General features: G+C 39.4%; 1 protein-coding gene and 1 pseudogene across 1 annotated transcript in view; one reads left to right on the forward strand and one right to left on the reverse strand.

The window, feature by feature from the left end:
• Positions 1 to 241: 241 nt before the first annotated feature.
• Dtd1 (D-aminoacyl-tRNA deacylase 1) overlaps positions 242 to 27493 on the reverse strand; it is a 191997-nt gene continuing 164745 nt past the window's right edge. Inside the window, exons 5-6 of the mRNA XM_027921062.2 lie at positions 12324 to 12498; positions 242 to 828 (exon numbers count right to left, since the gene is read on the reverse strand). Of these exons, the coding sequence (XP_027776863.1) occupies positions 12346 to 12498 (153 nt within the window). The 3' untranslated portion in view covers positions 242 to 828; positions 12324 to 12345. The remainder of the gene's footprint in view (positions 829 to 12323; positions 12499 to 27493) is intronic.
• LOC114079725 (small ubiquitin-related modifier 2 pseudogene) lies at positions 6230 to 6682 on the forward strand (annotated as a pseudogene).

Below are 27493 nucleotides of genomic sequence, written 5' to 3' on the forward strand. Positions count from 1 at the left end.
CTATACTCCACTGACCTGCCATCTCATTTTCAACTGTCTTTAAATCATCAATTACTGGATAGGCTTTCACACTGGAATCAGAGGTCTGTGTGGGCAACTCAGAGAAGGTCTCTGGCAAGAGGGTTTTTTAATAAAGAAGTGTGGATATACATGGAAAGGGGTCAGACACACTGAAATTCTACAGACACCTCATTAAGCAGAAGCAGCAGAATTTGTTTGATAATAAAGTGGTTTGTTGAGATTTAGGATTTTATTAATATTTATTTTTAGAAAAAAGAAAAAATTTACAAGATGCAAACATTTCACACAATACATTATCATTGATGGTTGTTCTTCTTATACCATAACATGGGCCCTGTCTTATGAACTAGTGTTGGAAAGAATGCAGATAGCATGGATGTGCTGGAGATCCATCATGGACAAGCAGAATACACCACAGTGGACTTGATGACCAATGATGTTGGGCCAGCCTGTTCCAAAAGCAAGCCAAGACATGGTGGAAACCAGTGAAGCCTTTCTGTGGGGGAGGCATGGCTGTGTGCCTCTGCATGCGCACTGCCTCCCATCAGCAGCACCCACTGCCTTCAGATCACAGCAACTATAGAAAACCTAGGGGTCTTTTGGGTGGTTGTTTTTCTTTTTTGTTGTTATTGTTGTTTGGGGTTTTGGAGGGGTTTTTCTGTTTTTGTTTTGTTTTTTGCAGTGTTATTTAGATTCCCAATTTCTTATGTATCTTCCTTTTCATGTCTCAGTCCCAAATTCTTAAAGCAGTGTAGGTACTTAGCATCTTGAATTTTTCAGGATCCAGATCTGCCCAATGGTAATGCGCTAAAAAGAACAAAAAGATTCATTACTAAGGAGGATTCCAAAATTCTCCTTCAATTCCAATTAACATAGGCACATTAGCATTAAAAAAGTACCTGAAGATATCCTTTCAAGCTCACCCAATGATACTAGCACGATGATGTTTCATCACACGGTGAAAAATCTGCCATGTTACTATATATAAACCCAAATCTGTTTTTTGAGCTCAAAAGATACCAAACCAAATATGTAAATACACTTTTGAATGGTATTTACATCAAAGAGAATTCACAAGGCAAATGAGGAAATATTTTGAAGTAAATGAAAATACAATATATAAAAATTTATGGTATACACTTAAGGCTAACACTTAGGGGGAAATTCATAGCATTCAGCACTTACATTAGAAAAGGAAAAAAAACCTGTCAAATCTGAGTTTCCGTCTTAAGAAACTGAGAGAATAAAGCAAAGTAAACCTAAAACAAGCAGAAGGAAGAGAATAAAGATAAAAAACAGAAACAGAAACCAATTTCAATTTGAAATTTTAAACAGAAAAATGAAAGCCAAAATAATGAAAAGACCAATAAAACTGGTAAACCTCTTGCCTGACTTACCAAGAAATAAGAAGAAAACACAAATTATCAATATAAGGAATCAAAGAGGGAACAGTACAGATCTTATAGCAATTAAAAAAATTAAAAGGATATATCACAAACAGGTCCATGCTCATAAATTATATGACATAGATGTATGGGATAAATTCCATGAAGAATAGATACAAAAGCTTCATCTCCAAATCCTTTATAGGGAGGGAGGTAAAGGGATAGGAATAGGAAAAGACAGGAGCAAGAAATAAACTAAATGTTTGCTTTGGGGATAATTTTTAATACTACTCAAAGGATGGTTCTTTAATATAAAAATTCCAAGATTCTCATGTTTGCCTTTATAATTTGGAGGATACAATAAAAATCAGCTGATATTGCCAAGATCTGTGACAAAGGCATTTGCTATCTGAGAGTTATAATAAATCTCAAAACTTAACAGAGCAGTAGTTTCTATTCTCTCACATTTTAAGTTTAATTGGAAGGACTTCAGTAAAACCAAGAGATTCTATTAACAGCAGATACACTGAGGCATGTCACTGTGAATGTGCTTCCTGAGCACATTCTCAACAGGCCATGAGCAGATATCTCAATGGAGTTAAAAGCTTTCCATTCCTGTGCCCAGTTTGATATCCAGGCCCCAGTGCACTCACAAGAAAGGCTAACTGGAACCACAGCTAATCCACGCTTTTTAGTAATATCTGGAACCACAAAAGGGATCGAAGGTTTCCCCAAGGCCTACCCTCATACTCCAAAATGCACCCAGTACAGTCCTGTATTCCTTCCTAAGAGATATCTGAAAGGCCACCAGCAGGTGGAGAACACAGAATGTCATTCCTTAGAACATTACTTCCAGTTTTTAGTCAAGGAAAACAACACATCTGCATACACACATTCGTGTGTGTATACCATTGCACACGCACGCACATGTGTCTGAAGCTTTGTAAAATTAGATAAAGAGTTAGAATAAAATCTGCTCAGAAAAAAATGTTATAAAAGTGTTATGTTAATCATGATTATCTTCAAATAACAAGATGGCAGATGATTTTGACATTTTTCTTTGAGTATTTTTGCATTTCTGAAATTGTATATGAATGAACATTAATTTTGTAATAAAAATGGCTTTCAAAAAATTTGTAAGATTGGAATTTTAGTTCCCTACTAAAGAAACAAAGAACTGGAAGTGATTCTGAGAGGTTTTGACCCAAGTATTCTCAAAGTTTTTAGGTAAACCATTCAGGCAGTGGGACTTTATAAACATCTACCTCAAAGGGCTTACAACTAAGTATGCCTTAGTTCAGCTCCTGTGCACTCTGATCAGCAGGGCTAATCATAGCATCAGCATTAGTATTGCGAGTAGTGAGCTCCCAAACTGCATGCAAAAGCCTGTGGCCAACAGCAGATGCAGTTCCAACTGAAAGTCAACCAAAATGCATAGACTGGTCAATAGATGTTGTGTTCTATTTTCAATCTCATTTATTTAAATATTCCTTCTTATTTTCTTGAACCTAACTGGATAAATTAGGAATCCGTTTGCCGGCCAACACCTAGGAGTAGCTGGAGATCATGAGGCTCACATCATTGGAAGCACAAATGACAAAGGTGGAAGGAAGCCATCTGTGAGGTACACTTGCCATATAAGAAGCGCTGCAGAAGTTCTGTTCAAGCTGATGAACACATGATTCTCTAGTAAAAGTGGGCCCCTGAGGCTTGAAATTCAGACACCTTGAATGAGGCAATAATGTGCCTCCTCCCTCTGAGAGCTGTTGAGAGGAGTGCCTGGGCCAGCTGAGCTACTTGAAGATTTGACCTGCAGGCTGTGGGCACCTAATGCAGTAGAAAGAAGTACATGACAACTTAGTACTGCAACTTCACAGCCTTATGGAAGAAGGTGGAGGAACCACAAGCTCCTTCCATCTATGTGCTTGGAGTGATTCTTTTTTACTGCCTTCAAATGTCAAGGACAGTGGGGAACCTCTTCAGTGAGTCCAGCCCAGGACCTGAAGCAAGGAATCCCTCAACAGCCTATTTAAACACTGAAACTCTCAAACATGTTGACTTCCAGCTGACCTGCTTCTGGCATCAGGCCATTCAAACAATCACAAGATGCAAGTGCTAGACTTAGTACATACACAACACCACAGACTTGCTCTGCAAATCACTACCAAAAAAACTGTTTTTATTATTTATTTCAGATAACTACTGGGAAATCTCATCATTTACCTAGAAGAGTAAGAATGTCCTATGAAAAAACATTAGTTGCTGAGAAGTCAATGCTATTAATAAAGGATTTACTCTGACCTGCTAACATTGTTAGAGATTCCAGTGAGGCCCTCCAATGAACTGTCAAAAGACACTTCCCTTGCTTGAGTTCTCATGATCCTGACTTGACCAATGAGAACACGGGATGAGTGATTTGATTTCCTAATTAATGGAAAGCTTGATGTGATGCAATAAAACAAGCACAGGAAAAAAATGTTTATGAAAGCGGAAGGAACAAACTCTGACAGTAGTTGGGTTTTATTTTTTGGCTTGACTTCTTCCTCCATTTATTTCTCATGTAGATTTGTATACAGTTAACCACATACACCTAACAGAACTTAAAGTGGTTCAATGATGGACTCAACAGCATAACTTGATCCCTCTAGGTCCAGTTGAATTTTCTGTGATGATAAAATTGTTCTGCATCAGTGCTGTCCAATATGGCAGCCACTAGCCATGTGTGGCTACTTGGCAATGAAATGTGTCTACTACAAATTTTATATTTTTTAAACCTTAGTTAACTTACTTTTAAATTCATGAAGTTAGTGGCTACTAAGTATTAGTACACTCTAAGTTACCTGTAAGCTTAGCTCTGTAACTCAGTAATAAATTCTCTAATCACGGCCAGCTACTTGCCAACTTGTTTTCTTTTTTTATTAGAGCTTTACATAGTAGTTGGGTTCATTCCAACAAAATCATACATGTATGGAATTCTATTTCAGTTCACAATGCCCCCCTTTTCCCTCCCATTCTCCCTCCTATTTCCAGTTCTCCTTCATTTACTCTCTAGACTTCCTTGTGTTCATCCATTTATTTATATTTCATTGGCTCTTCTTATTTATACATAAAGGTGAAATTCCCTGTGGTATATTTTTATACATACATAACATGATTTTTTAAGAATTCATTCTGCATTGCCTCCTTCCCATCCTTCCTCTCTCCCTCTCGTTCTCCTTCTACACTACTGATCTTCCCTTTATATTTAAGATATCTTATTTTTCCTTCCTCCTTTCCTTTATTTTACTCTAGCTTCCACATATGAGAAAGAACATTCAATCTTTGAGTGTCTATGTCTTTGCCAACTTATTTTCAAATAACTAAGGTAACTGAGGTAGAAACATGGCCAAGAAGAAAATCCAACCCCACTGCTAGTAAAGTGTCATAATTGCATACTCTGTGTCAATGAGGAATCAGATCATTCTCATATATAATAAAAAGATAACATGATATTCAAGATTTTGAAAGAGGAACTTCCTCCAGGTAAGAAGGTAACAGAAGTATTATTTAAAATTTCCAAATAACATACATTAATAGATTCAAGAAGCTCAGCAAACCCAAAGGTATCATCAGAATGAAATGGAGATATGACACCAATGTTGGAATTTTCAGACAGGGAATTTAAAATGATTATGATTAATAGTTAAGGGCTCTGATGGGGAAAGTAAACAATATGTAAGAACAGATGGGTAATGTAAGCAGAGAAACAGAAACTCTAAGAAAGAATCAAAAGAAAATAATAGAAATAAAAAACATTCTAACAGTAATAAAGAATGTCTTTAATTGGCTCATCAATAAACCAGATACAGCTGAAGGAAGAATCAGTGGGCTTGAAGATAGATCAATACAAACATCCCAAACCAAAATGCAAAGAGGAAAGAAAGAGTGGGGAGGGAGGGAGAGAGGAAGGGAACAGACTATCCAATAACAATATCCAATAATTGTAAGGCAATTGTAAAAAGTGTAACATATACATAATTAGCATACACAAGCGGAACAATTAACAAAGACGTATTTGAAATAATGACAGCCAAGAACTTTCCAAAGTTAATAAGAGACACCAAGTCACAAATCCAGGGAGTTCAGAACACCAAACAAGAACCACAACCAGACATATCATATTTAAACTGCAGAAAATCAAAGAGAAATTTGTAAAATAAGCCAGGGGCAGAGGGATAGGGTGGGGAAAATCCACATTACAGAGGAACAAAGATGAAAGCTACAGAGCAGTTGCCATAAGAAACTGTGCAAACAAGAAGAGAATGGTGCAAGAAAGCAATCTAGCCGGGCATAGTGGAGCAAGCCTGTACTCCCAGCAATTTGGGAATTGAGGCAGGATTACAAGTTCAAGATCAGCCTCAGCAACTTAGTGAGATCCCATCTCAAAATAAAATAAAAAGGGCTGGGGTGGGGGCTCAGTGGTAAAGGGCCCCAGGGTTCAATCCCCAGTACTAAACACACACACACACACACACACACACACACGCAGGAGGAAGAAGAGAAAAAGAAAGCAATCCCATTCAAAATAGTTACAAATAAATAAACAAACAAAATACCTAGGAATAAATTTAACCAAGGAAGTGAATGATCTCTATAAAGAAAATTACAAAGCACTGATGAAAGAATCTGATCTGATCATAACATATTCTATACATGTGTTGAAAATGACACACTGTATCCACAGATATGCACAATTATCATGGTCAATTAAAAATAAAAATACACGTCCACCGCTGCCGCCTCCTTCTTCTGCCGCTCCTGGAGCTGCTTGTGTGCTCGGACCTGGTACCTCTTTTGTGAAGCGGCAGCTGAGGAGACTCCGGCGCTCGCCATGGCCGAGGAAAAGCCCAAGAAAGTAGTCAAGACTGAGAACAACGATCATATTAACTTGAAGGTGGCGGGGGAGGATGGTTCTGTGGTGCAATTTAAGATTAAAACTAATGAAAGCATATTGTGAACGACAGGGTTTGTCGATGAGGCAGATCAGATTCCAATTTGACCGGCAGCCAATTAATGAAACAGACACACCCGCACAGTTGGAAATGGAGGATGAAGATACAATTGATGTGTTCCAGCAGCAGACAGGAGGTGTCTACTCAAAAGGGAACCTGCTACTTTACTCCAGAACTCTGTTCTTACAGGCCAAGAATACATTCTCAATTAGAAAACTGCAATTTGGTTCCACCACATCCTGACTACTACAGTAGAGTTTTCTTTATTCTTTCACTTTCCCCTTCCCCTTTATTGTACATAAAGTAACTGGTGTATGTGCACAAGCATATTGCATTTTTTTTAAACTAAATGGCCAATGATATGTTTTGATTGACATCAAATGGAGATGGGATGGGGAAAAATATTGGTTCTGTGAAAATATCCCCTTTCTCCATTAGTGGCATGCTTATTCAGTTCTTATCTTTATATTCCAGTAAGTTATTTTGCTCTCACTGTTTTAACAAAAAACAAAACAACAACAACATAAAACCTGAACAACATAAAAATCCTTGCATACCTTGTTCGATTGGAGAATTTTAATGTTTTTCATTTATCATTGTAAAACCAAGGACAATTTTGTACGTAGCTGTTACATGTAGGGCAATCTGTCTTTAAGTAGGGGTAAATTACTCTTAAAAAAAAGATTCCTAGATAGTTTTCCCTTCAAGTCAAGTGTCTTGTTGTTTAAATAAACTTCTTGTTTAAAAAAATAAAAATAAAAATACATTTAAGATTAAATAAAATAGAAAAAAAAGAAAAGTGGAACAAAATATTTAAATATTGTAAAAAAAAAAGTATAGCATTTGATACCAGCAAAATTATCCTTCAAAAGTGAAAAAAAACCCAAAGATTCCCTCAAATATGTGCTGCAAGAAATATGAAGAGAAATGTTTTTAAATAGGCAGAAGGAACATGATATAGATCAGAAACTTGGATTCTTGTAATGAAAGCAAATTAAATCTTTTCTTTTTATTAATCTTACTTTATCTTTAAAATAACCATTCATAATAGTAATAGTAGCAATGTACTGAGTGATTAGAGAGTGTGGAAAGTGAAATTAGTAACAGTAATGTCACAAGGATAGGAGGGAGAAACTAGGAGAATGGCAGTGTCATAAAGTTCCTATTCTACAGGTAATGTGGTACAGTCTTATTTGAAGGTGGACTTAGATTAGTTAAAAATGTATATTGTAAAGTTGAGACAACCACTAAAAAAAAAAAAAAACTGTTTTAAGTTTAAAAAATGAAACCATCACTTTGGAGGCTCAGCTAGTTTTACACCATGAAATATCCACACCTGAGCTTGGGGAAGAGTTATGAATGTTGACACAGGGAAGTGAAGAGAAGGTTGAGGAATGAAAGAGATCCTACCATACACAGGGGAAAACAGTGAGAAGTGATCAAGTGCCCTTTTAACAGAGCACGCAAACACACACACTCAAGTACTCTAGCTCATTAGGAAGAAATGTGCTCAGCCAGGACACATCTTATAATTCAGACAAAGGTCAAGTTGAAAAAGCAAACAGATGGCAGCTTCCAAAACACATCCTCTGTTTGGTTTTGAGTGTGTTGACATTTGAGGACAGAAATGTGGGGTGCTGGTCTCACACCCTAATTACAGCAGCTAAATAAATACTCAAATGTACAATAAATAAATAAATGCTCAAATGAGGTGACACTTGAACCTGCAATCAAAAGCAAAAGCCACATTTTTTCAGTGAGTTTTCCCTAGTGCATTAGTATTGGTCAGAAAGGGGGAAATAATTGAGTTGCAGCCTCACAGAGAACCTCAAATCCTCCCAGCAAGGTGAGGAGCCTGAAGGAATGAGAATACAAAACCAGAAGTTAATTTTAGCAGTTTTATGTCCATTTGATAAAATAAGAAGGAACGTCTGCAATGTGATAGAAATGTTGACATCCTGGTAATGTCCTTTGAACCATGAAGGTTTTGGATTCATTTTCAAAGAAAAAATATGCCCAAGATCATGCAGTTTCTCATCACATTTTCTTTGGCCTTTTCTTTGCCTCTCATGCCTTGCAAACTCAAAGCTGCCCCCATTAGGGCCTGTGAGGCTCCCTAGGGCTCTTTCTGTTTTTAAAGAAAAGCAAATGAAAACTGCTGCTCCCTTCAGGAGAGGGGCTCCTGTATTCTGTGAAGCAAAACAAATGCCAAGGTCACCTCCTATCTGTCGTTACTTATTTCAGCTTTCATGGGTATCTGAATATTGTGGGGTGATTTTGTGGTACATTGATATGATAAGTTTCATCAAAAGGGGCAACAAAAAAACATGAACAAGAAAAAACTACAAATATATGAGTGGAAAACCAGCTCTCATTTAATGTTTTCAAACCCAGGAAATCTTTAAGGTTCAAAACCAGCCCTCTTTAAGGTCTTCAAGCCCAGGAAAGCAGCTAAACTCTAAAAGGTGGGAACATCCTAGCTCCTCCCTGGTCCTTGGCTGATTCCCAAAGGAGCTGGTGCACAGTCTCAGAAGGACTTCTCCACACCCTGCATCCATCCATGCCTAGACCTGGGCACTAGTCACTAGACTGTCACTGCTGCTTCTGATTTGAATAACTACAAGTGGATGACCAAGTTAAATTGTCAATAAATGAATAGCTTCCCTTGTGGGCTTACTCCAAAACCTAGACAATATCATATAAGTTAGTGCAAAAATGTGATCTGTGATTTCATAGGCTGAGCAAACCTTGCTCACTATCCTCTGAGTAGCAGTCAGGGAAATCCTGAGCACATGGAAGTTTCCTCTTGCCTTGGTGTCAACAGTGCTCTGGGTCCTCAGAGGTCACTGTGGTCAGGTGACTGGTATGGATCAGTGCCTGGACCTGGCGCCATCACCAAGGGAGAAAGGCCATTCAAGGTTGTTTTTCAATTGCCCAGGAGGCCTCTCTGGTGACCTCTACTCTCACTAGCACTACAACCCCTGCAAGTTCCATCCAGGAGGCCAGGTGGAGGTCATGGCTGAGACCCAGAGAGTGTCTATTAGTGCTATGAAGAGCTGAGGCCATAAGCCTCTAGCCTTCTGGTAAAGCTGCTCCTCTACATCTGGGCAAGCTCCCCTTCCTCATTCTACCCAGGACCTGTGGCCATCCCAACAGGTCCAATGTATATCTCCTCTGCACCCCTCACAGGGCAGGGGAACCCCTCTGTGTGCCTTCTGCACTACATGAAATGACCAATGCTGTGAAGCATTATCACAGGCCTCTGGATGCCTAACCATGTCTGGTTGCCTCTTCTACTCAAACACGTGAGTGTGGTCTCTGGTTTCTGCTCCATATGTCCCTCTGCTCCTTCCCACTGACCTCCCCACAACTTAAGGACTATTTTTTACTTTCTTTCTGCTGGAAGGGGCTTCCCCTATATCATCCCTCCTCTCCCCCCGCCTACCCTCATTCTATAATGATGTAATGGCTGTAAGAAACTTGACTTACAAGGAAGAGGAAGGAACAAGTCATCACCTACTCTTTTCCAAGTACTTTCCTTAGGGTTTACTTCCTCTGCTGCTGAGCTCCCTTTCTGACCAGTTCTTCTTGAATGCTTGACAACAGTCCCATTTATCCTAGGTTCTATGTGCCCCAATCTGCACCACTCAGGGAAGAAAACAAATAACAAGTTTTTTTAAAGTTTCACTGACTTTAGAGAAGAAGTAGATACTTGCAAATTCATGAGAATTTTCCCCTTCCAAGATGGGGATTCCAGCAAATGTTAGAAAGCAAAGCCAACTCTCACCTATGTTTTTCTCTCTGTGGACATGTCCTTCTTGATGTTCTGGGACACATACACCTACTATCCCTTCCTCTGCCCACATAGCCCTCAGATTATTTCCCTCCCCCTCACATAAATAGCAAAATTACCCCCAGGTTGTCCAGTGGCCACAGGATATTAATGATCAAGAATTATTCTGAGTCCAAAGCTAATGAAACTTAAAGCAAATGGGAGCTTTCAAATTGTTCTGTTTTGCACAGATTTAAAAAGTAATAGAACTCAATACCCCAAATAGATAAAAAAGGATTTTCAATGTATTGATCAGATATAGTTAAAGCAAAAATCAAGACATTACATTTATTAAATATATTAGCATGTTAATAATATAATCCAGAAAGGAATCAGCTAGGCAGCATTAGAATTTTTCAAATTGTTTTGAAAATACAAAGCTCCAAGGCACACTTTGAGTACATGCGTATGTATACACAAGTTTGTGTGTGCATGTGTATATTTAGTTTGATAAACTGGGTTTGGAGATGAGTGCTTATATTTTTATCCAATTTCCACATATTGAGTTCATCATGGGCAACTGAAAATTCAGTTTGTTTTAAACGTGTTGCTGAGGTTCCAATTCACTGGGAAAAGGGTTATTTACAGTTTTCAACAAAACCCAAGAAAGAAGACACAGTGCCATGCCTGAGTGGGGTCAAGAGAGTGGAAAAGCAGGAAGGATGGGCAGCAGCCCTCAGCCCAAGGAGTGAAAACTGAAGGGGAAGGTCCAGTCTGGCTTCTGCTTCTGAACCAGGTTAGGTACTCACTCTTATAACTTGGCCTAAAGAATGTTGGTCTCTGCATCCTTCATTCAAGAGACAGGTGTAGGTGGATCATGTCTCTCCCACATGCTCCCCTGTGGCCAGGGAAGCTTGAGAGGATGCTGTACAGAATATCCCCAAGGCCCATGTATTAAAGCTTGGTCCTTAGAGTGCTCTGTTGGGAGACAGTAGAACTTTTAAGAGATAGGGCCTAGTGAGAGATCTTTAGGTTACTGAGGGCAAGCTCTCGAAGGGAATTATGGGACCCCAGCCTCTTCCCCTTCCTCTTCCTGCAGTGAAACAAGTGGTTCTGCTCCACTACATTCTCCAACCTTGCCACAGATCCAAAAGTAATGTTGATAATCTGTCATGAACTGAAACCTTCAAAAATGTAAACATTTTATCTTTACAAATTGATTACCTCAAATATTTTGTTTTAGTGACAGAAAACTAATACATTTTTCTCTTCTCTTGGCTTAGGCAACTCTTCCCTGCTCTTTGCCCTTCATCTCTCTAATTCTACGTGTCCTTCAAGGTCTGGTTCCAGAGCCCTCTCCACCTCATACCACAGTCACATCGCCACCACAAGGCACAATGCTGTGGTGTAATGATTTCTATTCTTCTCCCTGAATTTGTGAACTCCATATGGATAGCCCCTGGGTCCCTCATATCTATATCTCTAGTGTTTGGTATAGTGTCTGGCAAATAAGAAGCTCTGCTAATACATTTGCTAAGGGAAGGAACTGAAGCAGAAGGCCATCAGATTTCTGGATCACATTTCAGAGGCCTTGTGATCTTCAGGCAGGGAGACAGCTTAATGCTACTGTGAACCCCAATACAGATCTGGGCATGGAAATGATGAAGAATAAAGGGTGGTTGCAGGAACAGTAAATTGCCAGTGCTATGCAGGACAAAGTGATTGATGTCAGAACAAAAAGGAAACCATGAGAGCAGACTGCTGCTAAGAACAGTGGCCTCCACAGGCCACTTGCTCCTCTGCACTAGGAGCAAGACTGGTAGTGGTGGTAGGATGGCGGGAGCATGCACACAGCTGCTGTCTGGATCAGATACCTGCAGGTGCTCTCCACACACTCAGGGTAGCAGCAATTATGGCCAACACTGGCAACGGAGGAAGGAGGCGCACATTCCTGTCCACTGGGGCCTGTGGGTGTCCTGCCCTCCAGCCTCTCAATGAATACAACACGACTTTACTTGCCAGCATCTGTCTTCCAGGATGGAAGCATGTTCAAGGAGGCTAGGACACATGTCCTCAGCAGCCATTTCATCCTCTATTCATTACTGCTGCCCCAAATTTGTGAGGGCAAAGCTATGCAGGCAGATAAACACCTACCTAAGTTCTCTGCCTCCAGGGGCTATGGTTCCCGCTCAGAGGACACATCACCCTCTGCCCCACTGCTGGCGCTGCGGTCTTCTTTTCGGGGGGCATTTCGCTCTTTGCTTGATTCAGAAGGGCCCTTGGCTCTGGTCTTTTCTTTCCTCTGCTGCTGTTTCTCAAGCTTTGACAGCTGATTAAAAAAAGAAAAAGAAGAAAGAATAGTTTACAAAGGAGAATGCATTCCTAGATATCCAAGGCAGCAGTTACTTCCAGGTGGAAAGCATTGAGAAAACTTTTGTCTGATACCTGGCACACCACAGTGGTTCAGATGCCAACGTAGACAAAATATGATCAGACGGGTCCCTGAATCATTAACACAAATGAGCCACAGGTGTAATCCTCCTCAGACCTTTTCCCCATCCATGATTCAACTTGGCATGTAGGATTTGGGGATGGCAACAGCCTCCCTCCCCAGACTCAGAAGAGCTCTGTAAGTGACAAAGTCCTGTCACTGCTTTCTTCAAGAATAAGCTCTATATTCTTACCAAGTTGTCTTCCTGCTTACTGTTTTCTAAAGAGTATTCAAAACACTCCACTAGTTGCTGAAGAGAACAGAAAAGTCTATGACATAAAGTACATTAAGCACATTGAACATCATCTCAGTTACTAGTTTGTTTTGTGAGGCTGAAGCCTGACTCACCCAGCTGGAGGGATCCTAGCAGGCCTATGGTAGCTGCATGCAGACTGCTGGCCACAGAGCCTCCCCAGCTTCTTACTGGCCAGCTGGGGGCATGCTTCTGATGTCTAACCCAGTGGAACCTGGGCCTGTTTCTTCTCTGGATTTCTACCCAATGGGTTCAAATAAACCACAGACTAGACAGCGGAAAGAAACTTAGATCATCTCACACTCTGAGCAAGGCCACTCCAGAAAGCCCCACTGAGAAGCTTGTTTGAGAAGACCAGCCAAGTTTTGGTCCATGGGATTTTCTTAGACCAAAAAAGGCATCTGTAACAAAGCCTGAGAGGCAATAACACCCAGTTCCATCTGCCTTCCAGACCAAGTTTGCAAACATTTTCTTGATCACAAAAAAAGAAGGAAACTTGAGGGGCTGAGGACCCTCCTTACTGGTCCCTGTCCTACATCCAAAGATATTAAAAAGAGTCATTTTACACAATTTTCCAAATCATTTCTTCTATATGGACAGACTTTGAGTTAAACCTTAGAGAGATGAACAGTTGATAGTTTTCAATTTGATCCAGAAAACCAATTCTCTTAATGATTGGTTTACGTAAGTATTACCTTTCCCAACCCCACTGACCTGCAAAGATGCAGTAAATAGCCAAGCTGCTTAATGTGCTAATCAATTAGATTTTGCAATAAAGACATCCCTTCACCTTTGATCTGGCAACTCTCCTCCCAGGTAACTACCCTGGATAAATTTCCCCTCCTGTGCACATGAAAGCTCATAAAAATGTGCACTGTAGGTTGCCTGTATTGGCTAAAACCTAGAAACATCCCAAATGCCCATCAACATGAGGACAGATAAATACAATGTGGTATAGTCACATAAAGCAATACTGTAGAGTATCAAAGTACTCCAATGTATCAAAATAGATGTCTTCAAAACCATACTGTTTAAAAACAAATTAAATTTCAGAAAGTTATTTTCTGTGGGATTCCATTTACACAAAACACTACGCATTGCTAACGAGCTGATGCAAATGCAATGTGAACTGGGAGAATGCCAACTGCACTGCACTAGTTAACTTGGAAGGGTAGAAAGGGATGTGGTGGCATGGATATACAGATTGCAACTCTGTCAAATTTTACTTCTGTGTGAACAAAACCAGATCTAGAGCTGGGCTCCTCACTAGGACCAGTCCTTGAGCTATTTACACAGGACACCTGGACCACTGATGCGAAGATGCTCACGTAGGATGGAACTCAACACATGCCTTCCTTTGTGGACAAAGTCTGCCTGTGGCAAGTATCACTTTCTAAACTGTGAGCTTAGTGGTGTGGCTGACTTCACTACGGCACAAGCTCTTTCTCATCACAGTCTGGTTAAAAATACTTTATGTACTAGTCCTGTACACAAAAATGATTGCAGCATGATGACAAAAAATGTATACTTTTTAAATTTGGGAACTGGCTCTACAGAGTTCCTTGCTGTATTTTTCTCTGACGTATTACTTTACCAAAGACAAATGTTTTTCTCTGTACTACTCTACCAGAGATTAGGAATAAATTTCCTCAACTAAGAATGCTGTTTATTACTCTCCTTGTGTTGAAATTTGTTCTTTTATGAAATGATGAGGATGGTTGGGGTTCCCTCTGTTTTGTTCTCATTCTTGCAAAATAACCTGGATTGCCCAGTGTGAATATACCTAACACTGCAGAATTGTAACCTAAAAGAAGGTTTAAAATGGCAAATTTTATGTGGATTTTATTGTGATATTTTTTTAAAAATTAACAATTTTGGAAAATAGAAGTTAACATTCCATGCTAAACTCAAGTTCTTTTTCCCCCCCTGTATTCCTGGTTTACGAAATCTAAAAATCTGAGAGTCAGTGTTCCGCAGTGAACTAATAAACGGCATTTTGCTTCCAGCAGTTTATGTTAGTGGCTATAAATTTATATCTGCACATATTACGTGTGTATATTACTCTCTCTCTCTCTCTCTCTCTCTCACACACACACACACACACACACACACAAAATATCATGAATATGTTCCAAGTGAGATGCTGGGAAAGTATAATTTTTGTCTTAAAAAGTAAGATTCCTGCTTGGTTTTGCTTCTCCTCTTTTGAGATAAAATATAAAATATGTAAATATCACAGGTGACAAAAGTAAATGAAATCTCCCCTGCTGCTAAAACTCAATCTCAAGCTGGGCCTGCCTGTGATTTGCTTGCTATTCATTTCCTGCTCCTTAATGCTCTTGACATCAGATCCTGAGAGGATGGTGAAGTATAGTCCCAGTGAACACGGGTTCCCCAGAGGCTTTTCAACTCCAAGCAGCACTATCAAATGCAAGCTCTGACCTAGAGGCCTGCCGTCACCATAGCACACAACACAGAAATGCGGGTTTGAACTTCTACCTTGATCCTGTCCCCTCCCACCATGAACCAAGCTTTTAAATCACATGTGATAATTCTTTAAGAAACAGACACAGCCTGCATCTCTGCCAACGAAGTAATGGTGATTCTCTTACATTATTTGTCTTAAAACCACCCAGCCCCATATGGTTCCAGGCCACCAAGTAAAGTTCCTTGTGAGAACACTGTGAACCAAACTAATAAATTTAAGCCTTTTCTCAGAAAACTGAGAATCCGATGCAGCCAGAAGATAGAATTTAAGTCACAAGACAATAGCTGGATTTTTTTTTTTAAGGAAACAAATGAGGAAGAAAGAAAGAGAGGAAGAAAAGAAATTGGGCTCATATAGAATGTCTATAGCTTTCAAATTTACAGGAGATGCAAAGAGAATATAAAACACTACAGTTCTGAGAACACATGATTTGTGAACACTGAGATAGAGTACTTTGGGGGTTTTATCTGCTACTTTTGGTCTATTGATGAGAGTTACTCGCATTGCAATAGAAACCCTATTCAAACTACTGGCTTTATTGTATCAGAAAGTCAACCTTCCAAAGGCAACACAGACACCAGTGTATGTCCTATGATCAGCCTGCACCTCTCATGGTGGAGCAAGGGAAAGTGCAGGTCGAAGAAAGACGGAAGGGAATATCCAGATCCACCCCCACCTCCCAAGAAAACAAGGCACTTTGTAATTATGATGTTCAAGCTCTAATTGCATAATGCAGGAATAAACTAGTTGAACATGCATGTTATAATACTCTACCCTCAGAGCCTGAAAACTTAGATGCCTCAGGCAGGTAGCAAAATGAATACAGTATTTACAAATAAGGCCATACTACATGGCGGACTATGAGGCTACACTGGAGAGGATATGTCCCAATTAAGGGCATTCACATTTTCTTTTTAGACATTATCTGGACAAATATAAAATTAATGGGGTAGATATGGGTCACCTGCTAGGGACTCTACTTTGCACTTCTATTATGTGATTTTAGTTGCTGCTAACATCCAATGTTTGATCATCGACATTCCATGGAGAAGCACAGTCAGGTGCACCACCTTCCCAACCCCTCTCTCCTTCCCTGCTTGCATGATCAGCCTCCTACTTCAGAGTTAGTAATATCCAACCTTCCTGTCACATGGTGTATAACACAAATCATAGCCAACAGGACCTGAGAGAGTTGTAGTACGGCGTCAGAGAAAGGCACTCTCCCTGATACATACAGGTGCATGGAGACCCTGCCTGCCTTCCTATCAAGCAAGGATCAGGAGCTTTGGAATAGTAAAGCTCTCAACATGAGGAGGGGCACCCAGGGGACACTGAAACCTCTGGGGATCCCTAGCAGAGCCAAAATGAGTACAGTATTTACAAATAAGGCCATAGTGCATGGCCTAGATGAATCAGCTTTCCTGGTAAAAGAAGCAATCACATTCTTTAAGCCACACTCATACAGGTTTGTGGCACTTGTAGACAAAAGCAGAACCTCACATCACATGCCCACTGAACTAAATGAAAAGATGGTGTTCTGCAGGGTTCTAGCTTAAGGGTTTTGCAGCATGTGAGTGACTGAGATGTACCAAACCCAAGGCATCTAGACCTCAAACCCCATATTCTTTCCAGGGAACCAGGTGATCTCTCTCCTTTAATCTATTAATTTCATTTAACAGATAGTTATTGGGCATCATTCACATGCCAGGGACACAGCAGAGAACCAAGCAGAGCCCCTGCCTTCCTAGGGCTGACTGACCACCAGAAAAATACTTGGCAATCTCCACTTACTATAAGCCAGGCCCTGTTCTATGTACTTGAAGGATACAGTTACAATCCCCATCTTAGTGGAAGAACCTGAGGTTGCCGGAAACCGCTACCATTCTTCCTGGGACACATACCATGGTGCCAGGCACACCCTGGCAAAGGCATAGGCAGTACAGAGCGTCTGATCAGAAAATGACATGCAGACTGAAGACTAGAAAGGCCACACAGGAAGAGGCTAAAGAACAAGAGGTCCAGGTGAGGGTGGGGCTGGCCAGGAAAGAAGGAGTAAAGGAGAGGTGAGTTAGAGCAAGGAGGTACCATAGGCAGTAACTGAAGTGCCCACTGCAGGCAGGTGCTGGCGCAGGGGAACAAGTCCCCCCATTCACCAAGACAACCACAGGTTCATGATTTGCACAGTGCAGCACGTACAAAACACTGGGTAAACGAGTGAGGGGATGAATGAACAGGCTGATTTTGTTTGGAAGAGCAAATCAGGTGCAAGTCTCAGAGGGAAGGGTGGCTTGGCCTTTTGCTTATCAGCAGAGTGATTAAATAGCTATTTACTTGTGCATAGAAGGAACTGTGGGACCCACCCAGCAGTGGGTATGCAGGTCAGAACTGACAGGTGAGGAACTTGATTTTGGAGTTGGTATATTTGTCTCTTAGGTGGACAGCAGTCACTGGAAAGAGGAAAGCAGAAACTTGGGCAGGACTTTGATGCCCCTGCCTCTGTCTACATTTCTATAAATGACAGGCCCAGGACACAGTAAGGATAAAGCATGGTTGCAATTTGTCTGAGATGTGCAAGGCACCAAATAAACAGGAAATTGTTATTATCTGCCCCTGTATTTCAATTACAATATCACCCCAGAAGCATCTTTAAAGACTGATCCCTTCACACTGAGGGGTGATCCAATGTGACAATAACAGAAAATTTGAATAAGTAATTCCAGGCTTCTGTGGATGCTAATAAGCCACAAGAAACATCTCAATAAATAAATCAGAGAGCTCAGCCCTTCTCATATGGCCAGACTCTGGGTTTCCAAGATTCCATTCGTTTCAGAAGATCTGAGAAGGCTTGAACCCTGCAACCAAGTTAACAGCAATCCAGACTGGAAGGATTCAAATGGACCCAGCAGAAAGAACCTAGTTCTGCTACATCTACTAGAAGAAAAAGTAGGCCCCAATCCTCATCATATCAGCTTAGGAATCAAATTCATCAAGACTCCTAAAGTGCAAGAAGTAAAATCAAGAATCATTAAATGGGATGGAATCAAACTAAAAAGCTTCTTCACAGCAAAGGAAACAATCAGGAATGAAAAGAGAGAGCCTACAGAATGGGAGAAAATCTTTGCCACTTGCACCTCAGAGCATTAATCTCCAGGATATATTAAGAATTCAAAAAACTTGACACCAAAAAATAAATAACCCAATCAATAAATAGTCTAAGGAACTGAACAGGCACTTCACAGAAGAAGAAATATGACCAGTCTACAAATATATGAAAAAAAATGCTTATCATCACTAGCAATTAGAGAAATGCAAATTAAAACTACACAAAGATTGTTTCACTCCAGTCAGAATGACAATTATCAAGAATACTAGCAACAATAAATATTGTCAAGGATGTGGGGGAAAAGGTACACTTGTATATTGCTGGTGGGACTATAATTTGGTGCAACCACTCTGAAAAGTAGTACAGCGATTCCTCAGAAAATTTGGAATGGAACCATCATTTGACTCAGTCATCCCACGCCTTGGCATATACCCAAAGGACTTAAAATCAGCAAACGATAGTGAAACAGTCACATCAATGTTTACAGCACATCAATTCACAATATCTAAGCTATGGAACCAACCTAAGTGCCCTTCAACAGATGAATGGATAAAGAAAATGTGGTACATATGCACAATAGAATATTACTGAGCCATAAAGAAGAATGAAATTATGGCATTTGTCAGTAAATTCATGGAACTGGAGACCATCATGTCAAGTGAAATAAGCCAATCCCCCAAAAACAAAAGCCGAATGTTTTCTCTGATATGCAGATGCTGACTTGCAATAAGCTGACTCACAATGTAACTCCAAATCATGTACAACCACAAAAATGTGAGGTTATACTCCATGTATGTATGTCAAAATACATTCTACTGTCATATATAACTATAAAGAACAAATAAAAAAATAATTTTTCAAATGCAGAAAAAAAGGCTATCCCACCATTCCACCTGCCTCTCTAAGGACACCCCAACCTACCACACCACGAAGCACTACAGTCAGCTTTGAAGGTGTTCTAGAAATCTGATGTCTTTGTTAATTAGTTCAAAATAAAACAAGGAGGTAGCAATCCCTGATGGAAGGATACTCTTAAGAATGATAGGGTGATAATGTCTTAAACTTGCTTCCAACAAGATTTGGGGGAATGACAGGGGAGGAAATTACAGTTTCTCATAGACTTCCTATAGTGCATTTTTGTGATAAGTTCCAGAAAAAAATCAACTTAGATCTTGTCTTTCTCTTAGTTGATCCTACAACTTACCAAAAAAGGACCAATGCATATAACTTGAAATTTTAATTTCAACTCTCTAAAAATGCAATCCTAAAAGCCAATTCTTCCCCATCAGGATTCCAAGAAATCAAGAACAGATATTTTTATTCCCAGATTGTTTTTGAGTGCAATGAAGTCAGTGAAGAGAGAGCCTGCCCAAGGCCACTCGGAAGCCGTGGCCAGGTGGGGAAGAACGCCAGGTCTCAGGACTCCTGGACAAGCCTCCAGTCGACCTGGCTCCTTTTGGAGCAAATCTTCACCTGCATAGGGGTTCCTGAGGGCTGCCAAGGTCCAGGGCAGCAAACCCCATTTCCATTTTTGCTAGGGTGATGCCAGTACAGTCCTCTCTTTGAGTTATTTTAATGCTAGTTACTTTCTGCCAGACTGCTCTGTCCTGCATATGAGCAAAATCTAATTAAAAAGTGAAGAAAATAACAAAAGAAAAACTCAAGCCCCATGAAGTCAGTTACAATGATTTTTATAGACCATAATATAGATGGAAAAGTTCTGTTCCAACCAACCCCTTGCAGAGATTCCAAGAAAGTCTTATGGTGCAAGTCATAAAGACCAAATGTCTCCTCTAGAGTTACTTTAAAAATACCTGAAGGTATTATTACTCTGAGGGTACTAGTCCACACCTGTGGTGCTGCTGATGTCAGGAGCAACAGCTGGGCCATCAGGATGCTGCAAGAAAGGACATGCCCAACCAGTCCCCCTTAGAAGTAAGCACATGAGTTAAAGCCATAAGGACAAAATGCCCCAAATCAATTAACCTGGTAGCTCATTTCAACAACATTAGAAATCTCTCTCCACAATGCTTACTGTCCTTCTTAAATGTCCATCAACTCCCACCAGTTAAGCCATTTAAAAAAAAAAAAGCAACTGGAATTTATACTTGGACAATTTGTTTTGCCAATCTGCAGCTTGATATTATTTTATATATATATAAGATAAAACTATCATGACTTCATCAATTCATTTGAACTACAATATGTGCTCATTCTCTAACCCTAGAGATAAACATAGCAAGCCATCATTAAGTATGTGTGCTATTGAATAATCAATGATTTTAAGGCAATATATAACTAAAGTATGCTATAGAATAAAGAAAAGTTAATAAAGAACCTTCTTGGGTGTAGGCTGAATTACAGGACTTCAATACATCTCGATTTACTGTTAGACCATGGAAACTTCTGGAAGGCAAATTTCCATCACTATCATGCAGATGAAAGAGTCCAATTACACAGCAACTGGAGGAGCTGCCTTTTGTAATGAGGCAAGACATCTTCAGGAATAGATTATTTTGGAAATGACCGAAACCTGCACACAACCTCTGAGAGAGGATACATCCACCAGGTAAGTCTAATGATGTGTCAGCTTCATCTAGACTCATTTCTGCCTTCAGAATTGGGATATTGCTTGAGCTATGGGAAACCCCTGAGTCCATGATCTTTTCCCCCTGTTTCTTTCTACTACCTGCCAGGTGATAGAAAGTGGAAAAGGAAAAGAGAAGGCAAATTCCAATCAGTAAAAGATTAGTAAAAATCACGGAAGACAGAAGTCTCAATCTACTATGGCATTTTAACAGATCTGCAGAAACTTACCTCCACAAGTTATCTCTAGTTGATTAAGCCAATTTTAAAAAAAGCAATTGAAATTTATACTTGGACAATTTGTTTTATCAAACTGCAGCTTGATATAATTTTATATTATATGATAATTCGGAAAGCTTTTCTAAAAAATGTCTTTGTGTAATGGAAAACCTGACAGAACATTCAAAAAAGGATGTTTCCATACACATCACAGAAACTTCCATTATGTCAATTGTCGTGTTGTATTATTTTTAAATCAACTGGCTGCTTAATAAAAACATTACGAAGCAAAGTGCACACATGGTACCTAATTTTCATACATTATTAACTCTGCTTGAGGTTTTTGTGGGAATTAAAAAAAAAAAAAGTCTAGCAAATAGGCATCTGTCCCCATCTGAAATCCTGCAAGCTAATTTTATTTTCTAATTCCCCATTGTTTACAAAAACCCTCTCAGGCATGCAAAAATAAGAAGAGGGGGCAATTTGGTTGCCTTTCTATTATTCTTACTTGGCTAAATCTCCTTTGGTTTAATCCTTGAGTGTACAGGCATTCACTGGAATGACTTCAGTCTTTCGGGCCCCAGTGCTTACTTGTTTCAGGCCACAGTGGGATGTGGGAGAGGCTGGGGTTGGCCCACGGGTGTTTCTCTATTGGTGCAAATGCCATCAAGTTCTCTGAGTTAGTGACCTGCAGTGCTCACTGTCAGAGTCCCTGTATCCTCCAGCCCAAAAGTCACCTGCTGCTTCCATGAACAACTCTACAAGACTTCAACCACCTACTTGGAGCACCTACCCGTCTGCATAAGGCACCATCTGGCCATAGGAGGGTGCAAGGCCTTAGCACAGTGCAGGCCAGAAGCAGCAGGAAACTAATGGCTCTAGAAGGGCCAGTTCTGAGATATATCTTGCATTGTTCTCCAGAGGACACCCAGGGATCACTCATGTACCCTTTTAGGCTTTCTCCTCCCTGGCTCCCTTCCTACCCCTCACCATGCTTCTGGGAAGACTTCCTAAATGTAAACTACCTGTATTTAAATCCTTTCACTTTCAAGGGGAAGAGAACAAATGCTTTGAAATAAACCACATCTTACTATAATAATTAATTATGCATAACTCGTTTGTTATTTGGCCCTCTGTCAACCAAAATCCTTTTTGCATCTGGACACTGGATGGACACAGTGGATATTCAGGATTATTGCTCTCCCGTACAAAGCAGTGAAAAATGCTATTACCTGAAGGGACTACTGTGCGAGTTTGACTATAATCTTGTGACACTTATTATATATGCTTAATTCTTTGAAAACTGGTAATCCACTTATATGGTAAACTATATATTCGAGTAGCCAGGAGTTTTTATCATGTTGCACTTCATTTCCTAACACCACTGGGAACAAGGCATTGACTGTATTTCTCAAACTTCTATATGGAAGCTGCCCTCTCTTCACCACACCTGTGGCCTTGGTTCTTCCTTCAATAGGGACTAATCATAAAGTTGCGAGACTATTGGAAGAGAAGTAACCATTTCCCCTCCACTTATAGAGAAGCAATGGCTATGGCTTAGGAGCAACCAAGAGTCACATCCTTCCTCGGCCTCCCCTCTCTAAGCCTGTGTGCATTTCCCATTTTTTAGCCCATAGACTATTTGAAGGAAAAAGTAATAAACTATTTAGTCAACATCTACTTTAGACTTTAGTCAGCATCTATAACACTGTTGGCATCTGTCTGGCTAATAATCACAAACTATAGCAAAGTTTAAGGAGAAACTTGAACAATTTCAGTTTTGGTATTCCAATGCATAATTGGTAACAGAAAACTGTTCACGAGCATTTTAAACTAATAGTGCTCTTTAAATGATTCAAAATGTTTCTTCAATTTGCAAGTCTTAAGAAAAAGTTAGGGGGAGGTTTTCTTTCCCTTATTTAGTCTATATGTTGTACAAATGCCAAGAAAGCAGATTTGGAACAATGAAGAATTACTGTACAAGATGACTATTAAAACAGAAAAGAGGAAGACATGGGATACAGAAAAGCAATGGACATGACCTGGTAGAGAAGTTGAAACCAGGTGCAGGCAAATTGGGTACTCAGCAGTCAGAAGAGTGACCCGTCCACACAGGATCTGGCAAGGGATCCAGAGGATGGTCTCCCCTGGGGAGGGGTGCTACATAGAGAAGGCCTGAGAACCAGAGGTCTAGGAGGAGGAGGAGTAACACAGTACTTTTAGTCAGATTGCAAAAAGAACAAAAAGACGAGTAAACATATCCAGAGAAGCAAAAGGCTAAACAGCAGAAACAAAAACCACAGGGTACAACTTGGCTTTGTGGTGGCTAACAATTAAAGTCACAATAATATAAATACTGTTTACTGTTTCAATGGAAAATGATGGGAGTAAACAGTGCCAGGCCCTCATCTATAGCAGTGCGAAAAAATGTCAAAATTTAATAAGTTAAAAAAATAGTTTATTTAGAAATAGAGAGAAAGTGTTCAGAGAAGTAGCTTGAAATATGTTAAAGGTGGTTGCTTGTAGGGAAGAGGACAAGAACAAGGAAGAATAAGAAGAGGTTATTTTTCATTATACTTACAGGTATAATATGACTTTAAATTATGTATATAATTACTTTAATAAGCAATTTAAAATTTACTTAAGAAAGAAAATGCATACAATGGATGCAGTTAATAGATCCAGTACTAAAAAAAACAAAATTAATAATTGAGAAATATCATATGCAATTCTTTCAATACTCAGAGGAAAAGGCACTAAATGAAAAGAGCAGAAACTTGGAAATTCAACATAAGAAATCTGGTCATCTCTAGGACAGGAATTATAAAAAGAGGGAGAGCAGATGCAGAAAAGGCAATAAACAATGATCTTCCATGGGCTAATGAGAGGCTCAAGTATATGCTGAAAAAAACAACTGGGCTATATTTAAGAAAAGAGATCTGCACCAAGGGCATCTCCCTTTCTCTTCCAGGCCACTAAATGCCAGTAAGAGTTAGGATTCAATAAAACACTGACCAGCTATGTGTTAAATTAATGACTGTAGGGCAGGAAGGTGAATGGGAAGAAAGATGGACCAAAACAAACTAACCACTGGGACAATATCTACAGAGTCTGAGGGCAAAAGATGGTGAGCCAAACACTCTGTGTCAACCAAGACACTCCTAAGCAGGCAAGTATTCAGAAAGTATCATGCCCATTCTATCCATAAAAACAAATGAATAAAAGAACCTCAGCCTCTTAAGAATAAGAAAGGAAATTATGTTAAGTAACATAACAAGCAAAATGAGTTATACAAATTCTAAACTAATTCTTAAATGAGAAAATATAAAATGTAAATGAGAAATAGCCAAACTTATCTGGATCTGAAATCCAGATTTGCAAGCAATTTTTAAAATGTGAAGAAATGCAAATGCCTAGAAAGCTTATGGGGGTAAAAAGAGTTCAGATTCACCAGCAATTAAATTGATGCAAATAGAAACAGTGACTTATGATTTATGATTCTTCAAATTGATAAGAATTAAAAAATTACAACACAAGATCTGAAGTCAGCTGACAGCCACACACTGCACACCACAGAGCTTGTCTCTGAAACAATCTTGCAAACACAATTGCCCAGCTCCTCCCACTCAACCCAACACCCCATCGCTGAAAGTAGGCGCCTCCATCTTGAGTCACCTTCATCACCATCTTCAGTGGAGGCAACTCCCAGTTTGGACCTCCAGCTGGCCATGGTGTATACTGTTTATAGTGGGATCTGTTAACATTGTCCTTCACCTCAAAGGAGAGTTCTTGGAACCCTACAGGGGCACTATAAGCCTATAGGGTAAAAATGGTAAGCCTCAGATCCACAGAGCTAGAAGGGAAGACACACAAACAATATGAAAAGACAAGGGAAGAAAGTGCCCAAACAAATCAAGATACCACATTATTAGAATCCATGGCCAGCACAGCAGAGAAATTACAGAGAAGGAGTTCAGGATGTACATAATTAAAATGTTCTGAGAATTAAAGGATGATATAAGAGAGCAAATACAGACAGCAAAAGATCATTTTGACAAATACAGGAAGCAAAAAATTACTTCAATAGGGAGACAGAGGTTCTAAAAAATAAACCAAACAGAAATCTTGAAATGAAAGAAACAATACACTAAATTAAAAGTACAACTGAAAACATCACCAACAGATTACACCACTTGGAAAACATGACCTCAGACAATAAAGAAAAAATATATAATCTTTAAAAGAATATAGAACATACAGTGAAAATGGTAAGAAACCATGATCAGAACATTCAAGAAATATGGGATAGCATAAAAAGACCAAATTTAAGAGAAATTGGGATATAGGAAGGAATAGAATTCCAAACCAAAGGAATGAGCAATCTATTCAATGAAATAATATCAGAAACTTTTCTAAACATGAAGAATGAATTGGAAAACCAAATTCAAGAGGATAACAGGATGCCAAATGTACAAAATCACAGCAGATCCACACCAAGGCACATTATAATGAAAATGCCTAACATACAGAATAAGGAGAGACTATTAAAAGCCATGAGACAAAGGAATCAGATTACATATAGGGGAAAACCAATTAGAATATGTGTAGATTTTTCAATCCAGACCCTGAAAGCTAGAACATCCTGGAACAACATATATCAAGCTCTGAAAGAAAATGGATGCCAACCACGAGTCTTGTATCCAGAAAAATTAAACTTTAGATTTGATGATGAAATAAAAACTTTCCATGATAAATAAAAGTTAAAAGAATTTACAACTAGAAAGCCTACATTACAGAACATCCTCAGCAAAATATTCTATGAAGAAGAAATGAAAAACAACAATAAAAATCAGCACAGGGAAGCATTACACTAAAGGAAAAGCTAATCAAAGGAGAAACCTAATCAAACGTTATTATTGAGACATGATTTGTATTCCCAGCCATTTTTTTTTTTATTTAACTTGTTGTATTCCGAGCCATTTTTGTTATTTAACTTGTTAAGTTAAATAACAAAAATGGCTGGGAATACAAATAATGTCTCAATAATAACTCTGAATGTTCATGGCCTAAACTCACCAATCAAAAGACATAGACAGGCAGATTGGATTTAAAAAAAAAAAAAAAGACCCACCAGTATGATGCCTCCAGGAGACTCAGATCATAGGAAAAGACATCCACAGACTGAAGGTGAAAGGTTGGGAAAAAATCATACCACTCACGTGGACTCTGGAAGCAAGCAGTGGTTTCTATCTTCATATCAAATAAAGTAGACTTCAATCCAAAGTTAATCAAAAGGGATAAAGAAGGATATTTCATACTGCTTAAAGGAACCATTCATCAACAAGACATAACAATAATAAATTTATATGCCCCAAGCGATGGAGCATCTAAATTCATCAAACAAACTCTTCTCAAGTTCAAGAGTCAAATAGACCACAACACAATAATTTTGGGTAACTTTAACACAACTCTTTCACCACTGGATAGATCTTCCAAACAAAATCTAAACAAAGAAACTACAGAACTCAATAATACAATCAATAACTTAGACTTAACTGACATATATAGAATATTTCATCCTTCAATGAATGAATACATTTTCTTCTCAGCAGCACATTGGATCCTTCTCTAAAATAGATCATACATTATGCTACAAAGCAACTCTTAGCAAATATAAAAAATAGAGATACTACCCTGCATTCTATCAGATCCTAATGTAATAAAATTAGAAATCAATGATAAACTAAAAAATAAAAGCTAGAAGGTAGGTGGAACTGTGACTACCGGCAGAACAGGCCCAGTGGCCTGCTGAGGGGCAGAGCCGCCCCCTCCCCCCGCGCCTGCAAGGTAGGCGGAACTGGGACCACCCACAGAACAGGCCCAGCGGCCCGCGGAGGGGCAGAGCCGCCCCCCCCCCCCCCGCACCTGTAAGGTAGGCGGACCTGTGACCCACCGGCAGAACACATCAATAGACTTAAAAATAAGAACCAAATGATCATCTCGATAGATGCAGAAAAAGCATTCGACAAAGTACAGCATCCCTTTATGTTCAAAACTCTAGAAAAAATAGGGATAACAGGAACATACCTCAATATTGCAAAAGCAATCTATGCTAAGCCTCAGGCTAGCATCATTCTGAATGGAGAAAAATTGAAGGCATTCCCTCTAAAATCTGGAACAAGAC

Source organism: Marmota flaviventris, chromosome 2, assembly GCF_047511675.1.
Source record: "Marmota flaviventris isolate mMarFla1 chromosome 2, mMarFla1.hap1, whole genome shotgun sequence".
Classification (NCBI taxonomy): domain Eukaryota; kingdom Metazoa; phylum Chordata; class Mammalia; order Rodentia; family Sciuridae; genus Marmota; species Marmota flaviventris.